The sequence below is a fragment of the Heterocephalus glaber genome, unplaced genomic scaffold, assembly GCF_053883595.1.
Source record: "Heterocephalus glaber isolate CG9 unplaced genomic scaffold, H.glaber_assembly_v1.0 deba00001456, whole genome shotgun sequence".
Lineage (NCBI taxonomy): Eukaryota > Metazoa > Chordata > Mammalia > Rodentia > Bathyergidae > Heterocephalus > Heterocephalus glaber.
In genome coordinates this window covers 1,839,782-1,857,398 of record NW_028258304.1, presented here as the reverse complement: position 1 = coordinate 1,857,398, position 17,617 = coordinate 1,839,782, and the positions used below count along the sequence as shown (strand labels likewise).

General features: G+C 41.3%; 1 protein-coding gene across 1 annotated transcript in view; it reads left to right on the top strand.

Moving 5' to 3' along the window:
• The window catches only part of Atp6v1b1 (ATPase H+ transporting V1 subunit B1), a 33,670-nt gene that overhangs the window by 12,036 nt on the left and 4,017 nt on the right, over positions 1-17,617 (top strand). The window contains exons 3-8 of the mRNA XM_004849899.4: positions 13,184-13,282; positions 13,477-13,570; positions 14,122-14,199; positions 15,056-15,195; positions 16,039-16,140; positions 16,710-16,807. Coding sequence (XP_004849956.1) covers positions 13,184-13,282; positions 13,477-13,570; positions 14,122-14,199; positions 15,056-15,195; positions 16,039-16,140; positions 16,710-16,807 — 611 coding nt within the window. The remainder of the gene's footprint in view (positions 1-13,183; positions 13,283-13,476; positions 13,571-14,121; positions 14,200-15,055; positions 15,196-16,038; positions 16,141-16,709; positions 16,808-17,617) is intronic.

Here is a 17,617-nt window from a genome sequence, read left to right as displayed (position 1 = left end):
AATGGGACAGGTGTGATGAGCCTGACAGTCCTGCACAACCCTCCCCTCTCCCCCGACCCTCTCTCACTCACATAAACTCACATAGAAATGGTCACTTTTCATCACCCCAATGCCCAGTTTTATTGGCCCCATTGCCTGATTTCTTTTGAGGACCCCTCTGACCTAAGCTCTGTCCAGCAGTTTTCCTCCTGGAATTAACAGCCCACCATCACCTCCAGTAGGGTGACAAATGCCAAGGCCAGTGGTGGTGGCAGATGCCAAAACAAAGTGGACAAGGAAGAGGAGCCAGAACCTTTTCCCTTTTTGCTTATATTCTTTTATTGGTACATTTTAGGTATACAATACGTTTACATTTATCATTGGGTGCTTGTACCTGTACATGATGCATCTTGGTTCTTATTTTTTCCCCATTCCTAGCCCTCCCTTCACCCCCTCCAACCTTCCGTATTTACAAAGACTTTGTTTCCATTTTTTCCTTTTCTCATAATTTGTCCTTTCTATTCTTTCCTTTCCCCTTCTCCTCCCACTTCCCCTACCCCTTTGGACCTTTCCTTCCTATTTCAAGTAGCCGGAACTTTTAACCATGGAGTTCCTTTCAAAGGCTCTCGCCTTTCTTGCTCTTGCGCGCCCTCTTGTGGCAAACCTAGAGATGGCTGGGCATTAGCCGCCCTTAACCGTTCTCTTAGGTCTCCCCTTGAGCGCTCACACTCCGCAGGGCCTGGAGGGTGGTTAGGGGAAGAACGGAGACACTTTCCTGCCATCCTCTTCACAAGGCAAGAGGGGCCCAAGCCAGAGAGTCCTTCAATGTGGTCAGTGCTGCAAATCCCCTAGTCTGAGGTTCCACCCCAGTGGGATGCCCTGGGGAAGTGGCCCCCATCCTAGTCACACTACACTGGGAATTGGGCCATGCTCCCTCCTCCCCAGGCCCACAAGGTTACTGTCTGTGCTCAGCAGAGGACGTGATGATAGTAACGATGGTGGTAATCACCTCCACAGTACGTGTACATGTCTCCAAATTTTATTACCTTTTCACTACAAAAAGAATGCGTGCTCCTTGTAACTAATGAAACAAAGAAACACATTAACACATAAAGTTAATTACTTGTCCCTATCTCCTTTCTTCCCAGCCCCCTAAGATAATAATGCCAAGATCCTGCTAGGAGGGTCACAAGGTGGAACCCATGCTGGACAATGTAGTGAGACTGTCTCAAAATAAAAACAAAAACGGTTCTGGAAGTATCTCAGAGGTAGAGTGCCTCTGGGTTGGAGCCCCAGTCCCCCCCAAGAAAGATCCTGTTGTGTCCACTCAAACACAGGCAAATACATACAAGCTCAAGGCTTACATTAGTGTTACTGTTTCAATGCTAAGAATTCCCTCCAGGCCTGAAGACATACATTTTGCTTGTTAATAGCAGGGTATAGTGTGTACTGATTTATTCGATACCATCATTGATAGATATTTGACATATTTCCAAGTTTTGCTATTACTAATAGTACAGTGATTTAGTCTATGCCTTTTATACTGATGCTTTTATTACTATAGAATAGATCCCTGGAGAAATAGAATGGCTGGTTCAGAGCATTTTAATGTTTTTAATGTTTTGGTCCTGGGGGGGTCTCATAAATACTAAGCACAAACTCTACCACTGAGCCACATCCCCAGCACTGCTTTTATTTTTAAATGGGCATGAGGATTTAGGGCCAGATTACCTGCTCAGAGGCTGCAGTAATTCACTCTCCTATTTACAGAGTATGAGAGAACTCACTTCTCTACAGCTCAGCCCTGTCTATGTTCTCTCTTGTGATTTCGTCTGTCTAGTGGCCAAAGACTAGTTCTGCAGTATTTGCATTTGCATTTTCCTGCAGACCAGAGGAGTTGTGTATCTGTTTACCATGTAGGTTTTGCTTAGTGCTCCATGAAATTTTCGTATGCACAGAGTTGTACATACAGAGTTCTGGAAGCTCTTTTTTTTTATCCTCCACAAACCATCTTCTGCCTCTTCATTTTATTTATGGTATCTTTACCATGCAGAAATTTGAAAAATTTATGTAATCAAATATTTTTGTTGTTGTTGTTGTTTATGGCTTCTAAATTTCTTACCTTGCGTAAAGACACCACTCATCTGTCATTTATTTATTTATTTATTTATTTATTTATTTATTTATTTTTGATACCAGGGATTGAACTCAGAACTTTTTGCTTCTGAGGCAGGCGGCAGCACCATTGAGCTAAATCCCCAGCCCTCATCTGTCTTTTAGAAAGGAAAGAAGAAATGTTCTAAATTATTTTGGCTTTGTTTTTAAATTGTTTATATGCCTGGGATGTATTTATGTTTTTGATGTGGTTGTCTTCTAAATAAATGTCCAGTGACCTTAGCGCTATTTGTTCAACGTATTTTCCCTCTCTGAATTAATAGACCACACTTGCTCTGTAATAGTTGTGTAAAATCTGAAAACTTTCTGGACTCTCTAGATTGTGCCACTAATCCATTTATCAGTGTCACATTTGATTTACTGCTTGATATGAGTAGTTTTATAGAAAGTATTGAATAGAGATACATTTGAGTATCTGTTTAGGCAAATTCTCTATCTCTGATCTTTTCCATAACTGCTTTTGACTATTCTCAGACATTTATATGAAATATAGAGTTATTTTAAATAAATTCCAAAAGAAACAATAATCCACGGGGATGGATTTAATTTAAATATTTTTAAAAGGATTCATAACTTTATGATAGTAAATCATTCTACCCTAGATGAAAATATTGTTCTCTATTTATTCTGGGTTTGTGTTATGTTCACCAGTCAGAGTTTATTCTTTTTCTTATACTTTTCTTATTACATGTACTGCCAATTATTTTATGGTTGTCAGCTCTGCTGTGGATGAAATTTTTTCTGTTACCTCATCTAACTGCTTAACATTGGCGTGGAAAAATATTGATTTTATATATTTATCTTGTATATAGCCAAGTTCTTTTATTCATCCTGTTGTTTTGTGTGTGAGTGTGTGTTTTAACCACAGCCTCTTAAATTTTCTAGATTTGCAATATCTTCTGCAATAAGGGGAATTACATCTCTTTTTACATACTTTCATTCTGAAACAATTTTGGTTTTATGCAAAAATAAAAATAGTTCACGGACCATTCACATTCCCCATTGTTAATATTTTATTCCATTTGTTCTATCATTTTCTCAGTGTGTGTGGGTATATGTTTGTACATAATTTGTTTCTGAATCTTTTGAGGGTAAATTATGCCCAAAAACTCCATGGTGTATTTCAAAAAAATAAAGCTGTTCTTTTCCATACTTTCTTAGCCGTAGTAGAGTTACTAATTTCAGAAATTTACACTAATACAATACATTAATCTACCATCCATATTCCAGTTTATCAGCTGACCCATGAAGTCTTCTATAGCATTTTATCCTCTTCAGTATAGAATCTAGCCTGGAGTCTTATATTGTGTGTAATCATTATGTCTGTTTAACTTCCTATATTCTGGAACATTTTGACAGTCTTTTACTGACATTTTCAAAGAATACAGTCTCCTCCCACTACTACTCTTTTTTAAAAATAGGAACATTCTTCATCTGTGTTTATCTGTTAATTTTAAATTTTGTTTTACTGTATAAACTAAGACTTTTAAAACAATACTAAAAATATGACACAGGTATCTCTGTTGATGCTTTTTATCTGAAATGAAAATGGTTTTAGCATTTCAAAATTTACAAGGGTATTCATGTTGGTTTTTTTTTGTTTTGGTACCAGGGATCAAACTCAGGTCCTTGCACTTTTCACAATGCTATTTTTTTTTGGTACCAGGGATTGAACTCATGACCTTGTACTTGCTAGGCAGGCAGTGGAACCACTGAGCTAAATCCCCAGCCCATGGTCCTTGCACTTTTGAGTCAGGTGGCAGAACCACTGAGCTAAATCCCCAGCCCATTCATGTTTTTGACAGTGTTAAAATAGTTTCCTTTCATTTCTGTTTTACATAGAATTGTATTAGAAACAGTAGCTTCTAAATTTTATCAAGTCTTTCAGTATCTATTTACATAACACTAGGGTGTTTTTCATTTACTTTTTGTTGACACATTCCCCATTATTATGAATTATATTGTCAAATATTGACAAATTCTCTGATGCTGATTGCTCTAGCCTTGTATTCTTGGAATAAACCCATGCTTATTTATTTAACATACTTTTTGATTAGACTAATAGTTTAATTAGAGTTTCTGCACTCAAAAATTAGTCTATAGTTTGCTTTTGATTATTATATTGGATCTGAGGATTGAGGAGCTTTCCATTTGATAGCTTTGTTTCCTTCTAATCTTCATTCATTTCATTTTTCTGTTATTACTCCTTTAGTTCTGTTCTTATTCCTGGTTGGCTGCTCCAGCACAGTGTTGAATAGAATCACAGCAGGTATTCTTGTTTTGCTTCTAATTTTAAAGGGCATGCTTTTTGCATTGAAAATACTTTATGCATTGAAAATGATATTTTCTATAGGTTTTTAAATTATGCTCATTTTGGGATTAAAAAATTTCCCTCTTATTCTTGTTTTTAAGGAATGATTTTAAATCACTTCTCAGCCTTTTGGCTAAGATCAAGTGTAAGAATGACTTTATTCTTTCTTCTTTGATTGTAATCATGGACAATTTTTAAACTTCTTTCAAAAACTTGAGATGATCTGAGTTTTCAATCCTTTAATCCATTAATAAAATGAACAACAGTAATAGACTTTCTAATATTAGAGTAACCTTGCATTCCTGGAAGAGCCCCAAATTTTTTATTTTCTATTTGTGTGTAAGTGTTTATCTTCACTTTTGCTTTTTAATTTTTTCTTTTATTATTTTGGTTTGTAACTTGGCCTTTTTTATACATTGTTGGATTTGGTTTGCTAATTTTCAGTTGAGAATTCTAGCATCCATCCTCATGAGTGAGATTGTCTACAATTTTCTTATAATTGCTTTATTTTTATGCCAAGCTTATACTTGCCTCATAAAGTGAATTAAATACAGCACCTTTCCTTCTAGGCTTTCAAAGGGCTTAAGTAAATTTCAAATTAACTTGTTAGAATCCACTAGTATAACTGACTCTGGAGCATATTTGTGGAAAGACTTTAAACTATTTATTCAATGTCTTAAAATTACAGGATCATTCTGGCTTTCTGTTAATTTTAATTGGTTTTGGTTTGAAATATATTCTAAGATTTTACTAATTTTATCTAAATTATTAAATATGTTGTATAAAGTTGTTCACTTTTCCTTTCATTATCTCTCTCTTTTTTTTTTTTGGTACCAGGGATTGAACTCAGGTCCTTAGCTTGCGAGGCAGGCGGTGGAACCACTGAGCTAAATCCCCAGCCCCTCATTATCTCTTTAGTATTATCAGTATAACTGGTTGTGCTGTTTTTATTCCAATAATTATTTATTCAAGACTTTTCTTTTTTCTTAATCAGTGTTGCCTATTTGTATATTTTATTAGACTTTTCAAAGAACCCATTTGTCTTTCTTCTTTATTTTATTTTATTTTATTTTATTTTATTGGTACATTTTAGGTGTACAACATAATGACATTCATCATTGGAAATTTGCACCTTTACATAATCTCTCTTGGTTCTTATTTGTTCCCCCTTCCCCTGCCCTCCCTTCATCCCTTCCATCCCTCTCTATTTACAAAGACTTTGTTTCCATTTTTCATTTTCTTATATTAATTCCATTCCCTTCTTTCCTTTCCCCTACCCCTCCCACTTCCCCTTCCCCTTTGCCCCTTTTCTTCCTATTTCACATTATCTATTATACCTTTCAGTCCTTATTTACACTTTCAGTTTCTCACTCTTGAGAAACTATTCAGTATTTACAAATGTATGTCCTATTTATTTCACTTAAGAGTATTGCCTCAATGTGCATCCACTTAGCTATAAATGTCTCTAATTTCTCATTTTTATGGCTGAGTAGTACTGCATTTTATTAAAAAAAAAAAAACACAGTTTCTTTATCCAGTCTCCATTTGATGGGCATTTGGGCTGTTTCCAAGTTTTAGCTATTACAAACTGCACTGCTATGAACATGGCTGCACATATATCACTGTGGTATGATTCTTTTAATTCTTTGGGGAAGATCCCCAGCAGGGGAATAGCTGGATCAAATGGGGCTTCCAGTCCTAGTTCTTTGAGGTATCTCCATACTGATTTCCACAGTGGTTGCACCAGTCTGCACTCTCACCAGCAGTGGAGCAGTTCTTTCCCCACAGCCCTGCCAGCATTTCTTATTGGTTGATTTCTTGATAGCAGCCATTCTTTCTGGGGTGAAGTGGAATCTCAGCTTTGCTTTCATTTGCATCTCTCAAATAACCAGTGATGTTGAACAATTTTTCATATGCTTTTTTGCCATTACTACTTCTTTGTCTGAGAAATGTCTGTTCATTTCAGATGCCCATTTTTAGATTGGGTCTTTAAATTTCAGAGGTCTGATTTTTTTAAGTTCTTTATAGATTCTAGATAGAAGACCTTTGTCTGAGGGACAGCAGGTGAAAATTTTTTCCCACATTGTGGGCTGTCTTTTCACACTGCTGGTGGTTTCTTTTGCTGTGCAGAAGCTTTTTAGTAAGAAAACATTCCACTTGTTGATTGTGCTAGTTCACAGGCAACTGAGGTTTTGTTTATAAAATCTTTTCCTACACCAATGTCTTCAAGAGTTCTACCTAACCTCTGTTCCAGCCAGTTCAACATTTCTGTTTTAATAGTTAGGTCTTTAATCAATTTCGATTTTAGTTTAGTGCATGGTGAGAGATATAGGTCTAGTTGTAGTCTTTGGCAAGTTGAAACCCAATTTCTCCAGCAACATTTATTAAAGAGGCTATCTTTTGTCCAGTGAGGGTGTTTGGCTCTTTTATTGAAGGTGAGATGACTGTGTCTGGAGTTGTTTCTGCATCTTCTAATCTGTTCCACTGGTCCTCAGGTCTGTTTCTTTGCCAGTACCATGCTGTATTTTATCACAGTAGCTTTGTAGTATAGTTTCAAGTTGGGGGTTGTAATACCCCCTGCCATGTCTCTGTTACCTAGAATTGCTTTTGCTATTCTGGGTCTCTTCTTGTTCCAAATGAATTTTTGGATTGTTTTCTCAAGGTCTGTGAAGTATGCTGTTGGGATTTCAATTGGGATTGCATTGAATCTATACAACAATTTTGGAAGTATGGCCATTTTCACTATGCTGATCCTTCCTAACCAGGAGCAAGGGATGTCTTTACATTTTCTGATATCATCTTCAGTCTCTCTTTTCAGAGTGCTGTAGTTTTCAGAGAAGAGATCTTTGATTTCTTTTGTAAGGTTGATTCCTAGGTGTTTCAGTTTTTTGGATGCTATTGTGAAAGGGATTGTTTGCCCTTTTTCTCTCTCAGTGAGTCTGTTGTTGGTGTAGAGGAAAGCTATTGATTTTTGTGTGTTGACCTTGTATCCAGCTACTTTACTGAATTTGCTCATTAAGTCTAGAAGACTTGGAGTTCTTGGGGTCTTCTATATAGAGTACCATGTCATCTGCAATAATGGCAATTTGACTTCTTCATTTCCTGTCTTTATTCCTTTTATTTCTTTCTCTTGACTAATTGCCGTGGCTAATGCTTCCAAAACTTTATTGAACAGGAGTGGTGATAGTGGGCATCCTTGTCTTGTTCCTGATTTTAGTGTGAAGGATTTCAGTTTTTGACCATTTAGTATGATATTGGCTGTTGGTTTTTCATAGAGGCTTTTATCAGATTTTATCAGATTGACTGTCTCTTCCAGTTTTTTTAGGCTTTTTATCATAAATGCATGTTGAATTTTGTCATGCTTTTTCTGCATCTATTGAGATGATCATATGGTTTTTGTCCTTGGCTTTATTGATATAGTGTATTACATTGATTTGTGCATGTTGAACCATCCCTGCATCCCTGGAATAAATCCCACTTGGTCAGGGTGTATGATCTTCTTGATGATTTTCTGCATTCTATTTGCCAGTATCTTATTAAGGATTTTTGCATCTATGTTCATCAGTGAGATTGGCCTATAGTTCTTTTTCGGTTGGGTCTTTCTCTGCTTTGGGGATCAAGGTGATGCTTGCTTCCAGGAATGAATTCAGGAGTGTTGCTTCTCTTTCAAGTTCATTGAAGAGTTTAAACAGTAATGGCAGTATTCCTCTCTAAATGTCTTGTAGAATTCAGCGGTGAAGCCATCAGGATGTGGACTTACCTTAGTTGGTAAGTTTTTAATTACGTTTTCAATTTCACTGATGGATATTGGATTGTTTAGAATTTTAAGGTCTTCTTCATTCAACTTTGGTAATTCATATGTATCTAGGAATCTGTCCATTTCTTCTGTGTTTCCCATCTTATTGGCATATAGGTTCTCAAAGTAGGCATTGATGATCCTCTGGATTTCTGCTGGGTCCGTTTTAATTTAATCCTTCTCATTCCTAATTGCATGGATTTGGGCCTTTTCTTTCCTTTTCCTGATAAGGTTGGCTAAGGGCTTCTCAATTTTGTTGATTCTTTCAAAGAACCAGCTCTTGGCTTTATTGATTTTTTTGTATCATTCTCTTAGTCTTCATTGGATTGATTTCTGCCCTGATCTTTATAATTTCCTCCCTTCTATGGGCTTTGGATTTGTCCTGCTCTTCTTTTTCTAGAAGCTTGAGGTTCAGCAGAAGGTTGTTTAATTGGGCTTGCTCTGTATTCCTAATATGAGTATTCACTGTTATGAATTTCCCTTGTAAGACTGCTTGCATTGTGTCCCATAGATTCTGATAGGTTGTATTGTCATTGTCATTTAATTGAAGGAACTGTCTGATTTCTTCTTTAATTTCCTCTCTGACCCACTGGTTATTTAGAAGTGTGTTGTTCAATTTCCATGTGTTTATGAAATTTTTGCAGTTTCTTTTGTTATTGATCTCCAATTTCATCGCAGTATGGTCTGATAATATACAGGGGATAATTTCAATTCCTTTGCACTTATCTAAATATGTTCTATGAGCGAGTATGTGGTCTAGTTTGGAGAATGACCCATGTGCAGCTGAAAAGAATGTGTATTCTGATTTTGTGGGGTGGAACACTTTAAACATCTGTGAAGTTCATTTGTTCAAGAGTTTGATTGAGTTCTAGTATTTCATTGATTGTTTTTTGTCTAGTTGATCTATTTATTTGTGACAATGGGATACTGAGGTCCCCCACTACTATTGTATTAGTGCTTACATGGTTTTTCATGTCTGTTAGTATTTGTTTTATATAGTTGGGTGCACTAGTGTTTGGTGCATAGATATTTATGACTGTCATCTCTACCTCTTGGATTGTTCCCTTTACAAGGATGTAGTGTCCTTCTTTGTCTCTCTTAATCAGTGTTGGTTTGAAATCCATTTGATCTGCAAAGATGATAGCTACTCCCGCATTTTGGGAGGTTCCTGTTGCATGGAGTATTGTTTTCCACCCTTTAACTTGCAGTCTGTGAGTTTCTTTTTTAATTAAGTGTGTTTCTTGTGTCCAGCATATTGTTGGATCTTGCTTCTTGACCCATTCTGCCAGTCTATTTCTTTTGATAGGTGAGTTGAGACCATTAACATTGAGGGTTATAACTGATACGTATTGACTTATCATTGTCGTGACTTTTTCTTTTTGTTGGATTATCCCCCATTGCTTTTAATTTCTTGTTGTGCCTGATGGATTCATTCTGCTGGGCTTCCTGGCGTTGTGATCCTTGTTGTCTTTTCCTAGGATTTTGTCTAAAATTTTTTGGAGTGCTGGTTTGGTATTCATGAAGTTCCTAAGGTGCTCTTTGTCATGAAAGTATCTTATTTCTCCATCACTTTTGAAAGATAGTTTTGCGGGGTACATCAATGTAGCTTGGAGGCTGTTTTCTTTTAGCGCTTGGAATATGTCACTCCAAGCTTTTCTTGCCTTGAGGGTTTGCATTGAGAAATCTGCTGTGATTCTGATGGGCATTCCTTTGTATGTTATTTGTTTCTTTTCTCTAACTGCTTGTAGAACTTTGTTTTTCTGTTGGATTTCTGGAATCTTAACAACTATATGCCTATGTGTACATTTTTTTGATCAAGGCTATTTGGAGTCCTATATGCCTTGCTTATCTGTATGTCAAGTTCTTTTCCCCTGCTTGGGAAGTTCTCTGACATCACTTCTGTGAACAGTTTTATTTAATGTCATCTGCACGCTCCCCTGTTTCTTCGTTGACTCCCATCAGTCTTATGGTATTCTTCTTTGCATAGTCCAGCAGGTGCTGGATTGATTTCTTGTGGTCCTTTACAATTTTAAAGCAATTTTTCTTTTCCTGGTCACTAATTGCAATCTTATTTTCTATATCTGAAATTCTGCCCTTACATTGGCCCATTCTGCTGCATAGACTTTCAGTGGAGTTTTTAATGTTCTGGAAATCTGTTTGCATCTGTTTTATGGATTCCATTTGTTTCCTATGTTGGGAGTCCATCATGTTCCTCAGCTCCTCTATTGTTTTTATCTATGTCCTCTCTAGATTTATTAATCATGTCTTGCACTATGAGCACAATCTCTGCTGTTATGTGAGAAATTATTTCTGATTTCATTTTTTCCAGATCCTCTTTTGTTGCTAGTTCAGGGAGTCCAGGTGGTTGAGTATCAGAGTGTTCCATCTCTTTTCCCTTTCAGGTTGCTGTAGGTGATCTGGAAGTTTTGTTCTGAGGCTTGTTTACCTGTCTTCTCATTTCAACGTGGGGGGTGTGTGTGCTACTGGCACCCGCACAGCTCACCTCCTCTGCGCTGGGAGCTGTGGCACACCATTTGGCTTTTTTGATCTCTCTTATATATGTGCTTGGTTTTTGTTTCGATAATTTTGCCCTTTTATTAAACTTTTCATGGGACTTTTATGCTATTCTCTTTTTTAATTTCTTAATTTGCATAGTTTTAAGCTTCTTCAAACTTTTTATCTTTTCTGATATGTCTTTAAAGTTTTAAATGTATCACATATATGTTGATACATAACATTCATATTTTAGGGATGAATGTTTTCTAATTCTATAAGACCTGCTACACTTAGAATGCTTTTATTCCCCAATCTATGAGGTTTTTCTATCTTATATAAATTTCTCACTTACATTGATTATGATCAGACAACACGATACCACTTTATGTATTCTATAGGTCCTGGCATGAAGTGATGTTGTTTCCACTGTTTTCTACATAATCTGTCACTTGTTTTTGATTGCATCTACTTTAGTGCAAGGAGTAATTTAGAGGAGCACTTTAATTTCCCAGAATATTAGCAGTTTGGGGGGCAGGAGATTGTCTTTTTTATTATTGCTTTTTGTTGGATTAAGATTATGGCTTGCTGGGTGTGGTGGCTCCTACCTGTAATCCCAGCATACTGGGAGGCTGAGGAAAAGGAGTGCAGATTTGAACCCAGCCTGGGCAGTTTAGTAATTTAGTAAGATCCTGTCTCAAAAGAACAAAACAATAACAACAAGGCTGGGCATGAGGACTCTGGGTTCAATCTCCACTACCAAAAAGAATAAAAAGGCTTAGTCTCTAATGTAAATCAGCCACATGGGATGCTGTGCACCCACTCCAGGTCCTTGGTCCTGGGCAGAGGGGCAGGGACAGGACTTAGCTGTCTGACAAAAGGGCACTAAAGGCGGGGGGTGGGGGGAGCCAGACAAGGACGAGGACACACTCCTCCAGCCCAGCTTCCAGGCCAAGCTCACAGCCTCCCTAGACACTGGTAAAGACAGGACGCTGTGGTCCCCAGAGCATGCCTAGACAGTGGGGCTCACTGTCTACCTGTTGATGTGGCCCTGGAGGGATATCCTAATGGGATTTTATTTTTTCCTGATGGGATTTTTAAAACTAAGTTATAATTCACATGCCATAATCTTCAATCTTTTAAAGTAAATTCAGCACTTTTTTTTTTTTTGCTACCGAGGATCTAACTAGCACTTTTAATATACTATATTTTGTTTATCTGTTCATCAGTTGATGGATATTTGGGTCATTTCCTCTTTTGGCTATTATGAATAATGCTGCTGCAAACATTCATGAACAGGTTTTTATGTGGATATAGGTTTTTATTTCTCATGTATATACCTAGGAGTGAAAATGCTGCAGTCAGATGGTAACTCTCTGTTTAACCTTTTGAAAAACTGCCAGATTGCCTTCTTTTTTTCCATAGTACCCAGAATTGAACTCAGGACCTTGCACTTCCAAGGCAGCTAAGGTGCTGCTGAGCTAAATCTCCAGCCCTGCCACACTGCTTTCTAAAGTGGCTGCCCCATTTTACACATCCACCTCCAGCAGCACGAGTAAAGTTTCAAATTTCTCCACACCTTTGATAACATTGATTATCATCTGTCTTTTTGATTATACCAATCTTAGTGGGTGTCAAGTGGTATTTCGTCATGATTTTGGTTTTAATTCCCCTAATCATTAATGATGTTGAGCATCTTATGTGCTTATTGGCCATTTGTATATCTTCTTTGGAGAAATGTTTATTTAAATCCCTTGATCAAATCTTTTTGATTACCAGGTTGTATGAATTATTAAATATTCTATACATTAGCAGTATTTTTTAAATTCCAGAACCCCTAATCTATTACACGTGAATCAATCCCAGCCCCATAGTTAGAATCTGTCTTTCTCCTAATGTCTGAACAGAGAAAAGCATTTCATCACTGTGTTTCCTATTAGTCCATATGAGACACAGAGACCTAGATGGCCACCATAGCTGCTCTACTTTACTAATCTTTTACAAGTTTCCAGGCACCATGCTAAAGGATTTACATGTATTTTCTCATTTCCTGACCACGGCAGTCCTGTGAAGTATGCATTATTATCATCTTCATTTTAAAGATAGAAACTAAGGCTCGTTAGTTACTGACTTAAGTGTTTAACAAGTTACTTAAGTCATTAAGTGACTTCCAAAATATCACACAACTAAGTGAGAGAGCTTCAATTCTAATCTAGTTTTCCAACTGGAAATTCCAGGCTCCTAACCATCCAGGTATACTTCATTCCAAACTGAATCCAAACATCCACTTCCCAGCTCCTTAAGTTCATTTTCACAAGTGTCTGGGCACAAAAGGGCAGACAGCAACTTGAGACTGGAACAAAGGAGAATGAGGGAGGTGACATAGCTTTGCCTCCTATCTCATGGTGACTCTGGGCTGCTCTCCCCAGTTTGCCCAGTATGCTGAGATCGTCAACTTCACCCTGCCTGATGGAACTCAAAGGAGTGGCCAAGTGCTTGAAGTGGCTGGGACCAAGGCTATTGTTCAGGTAAGTGACATCAGTAAGATGTTGGCAGGGTGAATAAATTAATAAGCCCATGAAGTTTCCTACACTTTCTTACCAATTCTGAAGATGGTAAACTACCTATTTCCCTGTAAACACACTACCTAGAGCTAGATACAAAGAGTGCCTAGAATGGGAAACCCCATTCTCTCCAGCAAGCCCCTTATCTTGTCCCATAGGTGTTTGAAGGAACCTCTGGGATTGATTCCCAGAAGACCACCTGCGAGTTCACAGGCGACATTCTACGGACTCCAGTGTCAGAGGACATGTTGGGTAAGGCATGTGGTGGGGATGGGGGTGTTCCTCTGCCTTCCTGCCCCTGCTTCTCTGACCAGGCTGTAGCTCACCACCTTGTCACGGACTTGTGTGTCTGTCTTTCCTGGGAGCTCTCTGAGGACAGAGGTTATATCTTGTCTCCTTAGTTCCCAACCCTAGCTCAGGGCCCGACAGATAGCAAGTGTTCAATAATGAGGAAAGCAAGTTCAATAAACTACAAGTACAGCAGATACTTGACCAACTAGGGGTCAGGTTGAAAGGGACTGTGAAGCCCTATATGTCCCCAAATGTATCTCAGGACCTGCCATACCTGGCCTGGTCACCCCCCAGCTTTTTCAAGACCTGCAATCTCCCCATCAGAACCATTGTCTGGGGTAAAGGTCTCTGGGTAAAGAGCTCTCTCGGGTACGTGAAGGCTGAACAGGACAGGGATATGGGCCAGTGCAGGAGTTGGAGGGATGAGAGCTGGTGGTGGTATGGAGGCTGAGAACAGTGAGGGACTCAGGGCTGGCCCTGAACATCCATGTACACCCCCTGCCCACCCTCAGGTCGGATTTTCAATGGCTCCGGAAAACCCATTGACAAAGGGCCTGTGGTCATGGCGGAGGATTTTCTGGACATCAATGGTGAGTGACTGGAGACTCTGGTGGCTTTCAGGACCCAGTCTTCAATTCCTTCCCATCCTCAGTCATCATTCTGCCACCCTGTCCTTGGACGTTGAGCCCAGACACAGACCACCAGCCAGTGCTCACCCCAGAGCTGGTCAGAATAAGGGACAGATCAGGTGGGATGTGAGGGCAGGAAAGGCCTCTCTGTCCCCAAATCTTCCACTAAACCGGGACACTGCCCTCAGCACTCTAAGTCTACCCTTTGTAAAATGGTATCATCACTGCACAGTGTTCTGTGTGCTCCCCCAGGGTCCCTGTCCCTGTCCTGAGAGCTGCACCGGGGTGGTTTGCAGCAGCAGACTCAGGCCCTCCCAGGGCCTCACCCATTCAAGTGGGGGCTTCCTCCATCTTCCATCTCCAGCCCATCAATCACTGAAGGAATGATGGAGACCGCTGAACCCCATGACTTGCTGAAGGCCACAAAGCAAGTCAGCAGCAGAACTCAGGCAGTTTCTGAGTCCCTCAGGTCCTCTGTCCCCCTGCTCGTAGGTGTTGAGCATGGCTGCCTTGGCCCAAGGGGTGCACATCCTGAGTCCTCGCCACCTGCTTACAGTGAACTAAGGCAGTGCTGCCCAAGGTAGCATTGGACCTGTGGCTCTTGAAACTTAAACCAATTCAAATGAGAGACATTTTCACTTCCAAATCACATTTTATATGCACAATGGCTGCACATGGCTGGGGCTACACTGGACTACACATCCTCCGTCATCCCAAGAAGTGGGAACAGTGCTGCTGTTCTGAGCAGTCTGAGCAGGGCTGGTGAGGACAGAAAAGGGAGAACCCCTGAGCATGCCTCCATGTTTGCCCCTCCCAGGCCAACCCATCAACCCCCATGACCGAATCTACCCAGAGGAGATGATTCAGACTGGCATTTCTCCCATCGATGTCATGAACAGTATTGCCCGTGGTCAAAAGATCCCCATCTTCTCAGCGGCTGGGCTCCCCCACAATGAGGTGAGACCTGTAGGGCCAGCAAGCACAGCCAAAGGGCAGGAACAGCAGAGGCCCAAGCTCCTGTGCCCAACAGAGGGTGGGGTCACCCGCATCCAGACTGGCATTCAGGGCTGCACAAGCCCTGTTCCATGTCTCCCAGCAGCCCTTCTAGCTGCCTTGAACCAGTGGGGCACACACAGGCTCTTGGGTGGCCCCCAACTTTGAAGGCCCTGCTCAGCAGAGCTTGCTTGGCCTTGTACTCATGTCCTCTGCCCCACATCTACTCCACCACCATCACCAAGTTCAGCTAGTCAGTTCCTCCCCGAGTGACTGGCATAACAAGGTTTCTACCTTCCCTACTACTCCTGAAGGTAGCTCACCTTAAAATGGCCTGAGTGATCAGAAGGCATAAGTGCCCCCACTCTTGCGTACACACAGGCACATGCACACACACACACACACACACACACACACACACATCCTGGCTTGGGAGATAGTGTCTGGTAGCTCCACACATTGCAGGCCGGGGGCAGCTCTGTGCCCATAAAACCCCAACAGACTGTGAGAGAGACAGAGGCTCTGAAAGGCCTGACTGCCTTAAGCCAATTTGCCATTTGGAACTACTGTGACTCTGCCCTTCTCATGACAGGCACCCTAGGCCCATTCATAGCCATAGAATAGCCTCTCCCCCTCCAAAAAAAGATTGTAGAATTGGGGGCAGCCCCTGCACCTCACCAGCCTCAGACAGCCCCTACCAAAGGCCTGGGTAGGAGGACAGATTGGAAATGTCTCTGTCCCTCTCCTCAGTGGGGTAGGTGCTGGGCTCTGCTCCAACGGCTTCCCTCCCAATGCATTCTGCCTCAGATTGCAGCCCAGATCTGCCGTCAGGCTGGGCTGGTGAAGAAATCCAAAGCTGTGCTGGATTATCATGATGACAACTTCGCCATTGTCTTTGCAGCCATGGGGGTAAGGGAGCCACCTGGGCCCATTGTCAAGTTGTAGAATCTGTAAGCAGGCAATTCTGTCTCTCTTGGGCCCTGGCACAGCCAGATCTGATGGGCGAGTCATGGTCCTTCTTCTCGAGAAGCCATTCGAGTCCAGGCCAGTCTGCATGACTGAGGCACAAGGGTGGGCTCTGACAGGGCAGCATGTCCCTCAAGGCATCCCCAAAGCCACAGAAGCTATACGATAGACCAAGGGTGGCCTAGAGGAGGACAGGAAACAAGATAGCTTCATGGGATACCAAAAACCCTCAGCAGGCCCAAGGGAAGGATGGGGAGCGGGCAGGGTAGCAGCTGGCCAAGGGAGGCACAGGGTCGGTACTAAACAGAGCCTGACCTGAACAAGTCTGAACCTCTCTGGAGGCGCTATGAGGTCTCTCAAGTTCCAGGGTCACCCCAGTAACTTCAGTGCCTTTGCCCCCAGCAACTGTTAGCCAGTCAATCCACAGGCTTTCCTGAGGTCAGCTGGGAGGGTCCAGGCCCTGCCCTCAGGTTACAGGGCCCCACCTCCAGCCCTCCTTTCTCTGTGTCCAGGTGAACATGGAGACAGCCAGGTTCTTCAAGTCCGACTTCGAGCAGAATGGAACTATGGGGAATGTCTGCCTCTTCCTGAACTTGGCCAACGACCCTACGTGAGTCCTCCCTGATGCTCAGACTGCCAGTAGGGGGGAGGCCCTGTCCCCCTGCAAAACCAGGGGACCAGTGCTCACAGCATCCTGGAATCACAGCCATGGTCCAGAGCTAGGAGAACAACTGGGGAACTGAGGCCTGAGAAGGGCTAGGAATGGCCCATGGAGAGACTGTGGGAGCCAGACCAGGACTCCACCTCCAGTCTGCAGCCACTTTGCCTTCCCATGACCTTCGTACAGTCACTGTCTTAAGTCAGGGCCCCTTGTCCCTGGGTCACTTCCACAGCATCACCACTAAAGAGATCACTTCTCTAAACCACTTATTTAGAAAGACTGCTATTCTGAAAGTTTAGAAAATGGGAGTTTAAATCTGGCAAATCAGGTGGATGAAAGACAAAGTTCTAATAAACTGTCCTGGGTATTGAGGGTACTGCAAAAGCTAAGGAACAGAATTATGGAGGCAGTGATGGCATCAGTGAGGGAAGACCCATAGGCCCGGGGCAGGGACTGAGACAGCCTGGAGCCAAAGCAGGGTGTTTAGAGGTGCTCAAAGTGAGAAGGGGAGGAAGCATGTGGACCGTGCACGCTAAGTGTGCTCACCAGAAGTAGGAGCGATAGTGAGCACAGAGACAGTCCTGAGGGCAGAGTAAGTGTGCTCCAGCTGACTCAAGAAAATGCAGGGTGCCCTGGAGTAAGAGGGAGTGAAAGCAGGCGCTTGTGCCTTCACCTGGCCCCCAGTGTGATAGGCCAGAGTCCTTCACCTTCAGTCCATGGGGATAAGGCCATGGTCATCCTCATCAAACACTGCTGGCT